General features: G+C 35.3%; 1 protein-coding gene across 4 annotated transcripts in view; it reads right to left on the bottom strand.

Annotated features, from left to right (window-relative positions):
- Positions 1-4,257, bottom strand: part of CSNK1A1 (casein kinase 1 alpha 1) — a 47,085-nt gene that overhangs the window by 29,204 nt on the left and 13,624 nt on the right. For all 4 annotated transcript variants that reach the window (XM_023515521.1, XM_003782050.2, XM_003782051.2 and 1 more), the window contains exon 3: positions 1,308-1,434. In XM_023515521.1, coding sequence (XP_023371289.1) covers positions 1,308-1,434 — 127 coding nt within the window. The remainder of the gene's footprint in view (positions 1-1,307; positions 1,435-4,257) is intronic.

The following is a 4,257-nucleotide window of genomic DNA, read 5'->3' as shown; positions in this document are numbered from 1 at the left end:
TGTGACAAAGTAAGATTGTCTCAAAAAAAAAAAAAAAAAAAAAAGGCAGTCTTTCACAGCATTCTTATAAACACACAAAACTTAACTTGAAGCATTTCCCAACATTTTCCTGCCCTCAAAAGAATAAATCTTGACCAAAGTTAAAAATTATACATTCCCTGATATTCACCCTATTATTTTAATATAAAGGGTGGACATAAAGTTTTCATGTGCAACTTAAAATAGTTTAAACTATTATGCCCAACCTGTATTATCCTTTCCTTACACCTCTACCTTAAAAATATTTAAAACTAGGGTGGTACCTATGGCTCAAAGGAGTAGGGTGCCAGCCCCATACGCTGGAGGTGGCGGGTTCAAACCCAGCCATGGCCAAAAACTACAAAAAATAAATAAAATTAAAAAAAAAAACAAAACAAAACAGTTCTTTCCCATTTTCCTAAGATCAAAATATCTAAAATTTGGCTGGGCAACTTTAGCTTATTCCTGTAATCCCAGCACTCTGGGATGCCAAGGTAGAAAGATTGCTGGAGCTCAGGAGTTTGAGATCAGCTTGAACAAGAGACCCCATCTATACTAAAAATAGAAAAATTAGCAGGGCATTGTGGTAAGAGCCTATAGTCCCAGATAATGGAAATACTAAGGCATGAGGATCACTTGAGTCCACGAATTGGAGGTTGCTATGAGCTACACTGATGCCACTGCACTCAACCCCAGGGCAACAGAGACTGTCTCAAAACAAAATCAAAAACTAAACTAAAATTTGACTGAAAAGCCATTTACCTAACCTATAGTCAATGCATCAAATTCCTGACATCTCCAAAATTTCCCAGGTCTTCCTTAAATAATACCAGTGGCTAAAAATCTATTACTTCCAGTGCATCTTTGGCAAAAATTCTTCCTTGAATTATTCGAGTACCTTATTTTCCTCAAAAATATAGTTTCCAGAAGAGTCCCACACATAATACATACTATTCAATTTACTTAATTTATCCAAAATTTTAATATGTATTTATCTACACATACATTATGCTCTAAATTCTTCCTTCAAATAAGATCTGCTATATAAACACTAAAACTCCATCTAAAGGAATAGCCCGAAAACCACTAGTTCATAGGAGTAATAATTCCAATTTTTGTCTTATTCTCATAAGAAAACAACTACAAGTCATACTGTTAATTTTTTTTTTTTTTTGCTTATCCTAAAGTTAAATAGTGACACCTACAATTGTAATACTCAAGTTTATGAACATTAAAATACACTCAACAGAAGTATTCTTCATATTTATTCTTATCAAAATGTTACATACCTGGTCAGCTAACATAAGTACAGTTTTCATTGTGAATCTTCTTGAACAGAAATTGAAGAGGTCTTCAAGGCTGGGTCCCAGAAGATCCATGACTAGTACATTATAGTCTTTTTCCTGACCATACCACCTAACAAAAGGAGAAAAGGAATAGGGAGGGCATTATGAAAAAGCTGCACTTAACACCAAAAAAAATTTTTTTTTTGAGGCAGGGTTTCACACTATGTCAGCTGGGCTAAGGGCAGTGATGTCATCATAGCACACTATAACCTCAAATGCCCAGGTTCAAGCAATCCTCCTGTCTCTTTCTTGGGTACCATGACTAAAATTCCTCTAGTTTTGATATATGTCATTGGGGGATAATGTTAGTGAGGGCTCGGGACCACCAGTTAGAAAAGACTGTTTTCTTAACAAATAAACACTAGAATAGTATACTCATGTAGTGAAGTTGGCATTTTCTGGAAAAATACAATTGCTCAAATATTAAATGCTAATACTCTAGTTTTAAGTTTGATTTTCTTCTTTTTTTGGACACAATCTCAACTTTGTCAACCTTGGTAGAGTGCCATGATGTCATAACTCACAGCAACCTCTAACTCTTGGGCTCAAGTGATTATCTTGCTTCAGCCTCCCAAGGAGCTGGGACTCTATGTGTCCTCCACAACACCCAGCTATTTTTATTTTATTATTATTTTTTATTAAATCACAGCTGTGCAAATTAATGCAATCATGGGGTACAATGTGCTGGTTTTATATACAATTTGAAACATTTTCACCAAACTGGTTAAACCAGCTATTTTTAGAGACGAGGTCTCGCTCTGGGCTCAGGTTGGTCCTGAACCTGGGATTACAGGTGTGAGCCACCATACCCATCCTTAATTTTGATTTTCTTCGAATCGCTGGCATATTATCAGCAAAACACTAAAAACTAACACTAGTTTTAGCAAAACTAAAAGCACTATGATTTTGACAGATTTTGTTTTTGCTTGTTTGTTTTTGAGACAGTCTCACTATGTCACTACTGGTAGAGTGCTGTGGCATCACAGCTCACAGCAACCTCTAACTCTTGGGCTTAAGTGATTGTCTTGCATCAGCCTCCCAAGTAGCTGGGACTATAGGTGCCTGTCACAACACCTGGCTAGAATAATATATTTATTTTTTGTAAAAAACAAGTCATTAGACATTATCCTTGCCTAAGTATATGAAGTTAAGACATACATAATTACTACCCTCAAAGTAAAAAGCATAAATGTTCCATTAAAAAGTTAAAAAATATACATGTTTCAAAAGTATTTTTCTCTGTGAGCAACACTGCAGCTCTAAACAATGGATTCTTTCTATTCTACAAAGATTGGCACTGTATGTGTAATTCCTTAAACCTAAGAGACAGGTGTTTCTATCTTTCATACTTCTTTTTGGTCTCAAGGAATACATAGCCTAATTCTCCAAAGCTAACACTTCACATCCTCCATCTGGACTTTCCATCTGGACTAACTCATTCAGACATTATTACACACGAATTAGGAACCTGAAATGGTCTTTTTCTTATTCAAATCCTACTTATTCTTAGTTTCTTCCTTTACTCCATGTTTTCCACTTCTATTTTGAGATTCTCTATTTTAAATCTCAACCTCTTAAAATCCAGATACCAAAGACATTTTCCTTATGTTGCCTATCCCACACTGATAGCTCTCATTTCTCAGAATTCTCAAAGTCAATGACTATTGCTCATATCTACCCCTTAACAATATTCATATACCATCATTTTAGGATTGCTGACTCTACACCTGGTAAAATAAAGCTAACTGTTTTGATTTGAATAGTCTTGACAGAATCAGAGAAATGAGCAAGTGCTAACCTAATTCTTTGCCATCATTTAAGTTTGCAGACAATCCTCTTATTCTCCCCTTTCTAGGTGCCTTCAAACTAGAAACTCAGGTCTTATCTTTAGACTTCTTTTTTAACATTAAGTAGAAAATGTAATGCTCCTAAGTGCACAGTGGTAAAGTAATGTGTATATTGTTAACTACTCCGTTTATCTATGAGACTAAAAAAAGAACTCCAGTTTGATTTGGACCTTATTCTTGCTGAATTTCAAAATATCCAAAAATGAAATGATTTAACATTCAAGGGTCCCATTTTCCATTTGTTTGTTACATATGGAAATCAGTACCTTTAGAATTCAATGGTACTTAAAAGTAGACTAAGAATTAGTTCACAATTTATACAACCATTATTACTTAATTAGAGCATAAAAAAGGTACCTCAAGTCTGAGGAAAATGCCAAGAGAAGGCATGGTCTATCTCTCTGTTCTCATCTCCTTTTTCTGAAAACCCATACCCAAACTAAATCGTTTGAAAACTAAGACATACATAAGAAGGACAAATGCAAAATGATACACGTACAAGTTAACAAAGCTGAGGAAAAATGCTAACAGAATTCAGGCAAAAGATCAATGGGAGCTCAATCTGTCTAAAGAGCTACTGTGAAAATGGTCTGCTGCCCATTAGGTCCAATAGGATAAATTGTATTTTCATAGAGAAGGCAGAAAATGTCAGTATCAAGCAGGTAAAAGAATGAATTATTTTGGACTATGGTCTCCCACAGAAGGGAAGAATCAAAGTGGCAGACAGTTTGAGGCTGTATTATGGATTCTTCAATGCAAAGCTAAAGAGATTTATATATTCTATAAATAGCTGGGGGAATTATCAGGAGGGTTTGTGGCTAAAAAGTATACAATATGGAAAAAGAAGAATAGAGAAAAGACTGACAATGACATGAGGACCAATTATTATTATATTAGAGCTAGACATTTCAAGCTAGGGGTTTTCTTCTGAGAAATCTCTTCATAAGAATATCTGAGAAAAGAAATAAAATATCTAAAAGGGGCTCGGCGCCTGTGGCTCAAGCGGCTAAGGCGCCAGCCACATACACCTAAGGTGGCGGGTTCGA

Source organism: Otolemur garnettii, unplaced genomic scaffold, assembly GCF_000181295.1.
Source record: "Otolemur garnettii isolate 467f Iridium unplaced genomic scaffold, OtoGar3 scaffold00003, whole genome shotgun sequence".
NCBI lineage: Eukaryota > Metazoa > Chordata > Mammalia > Primates > Galagidae > Otolemur > Otolemur garnettii.
Note: the sequence above shows the minus strand (reverse complement) of the source record. Positions and strands in the feature narration are given on the sequence as shown.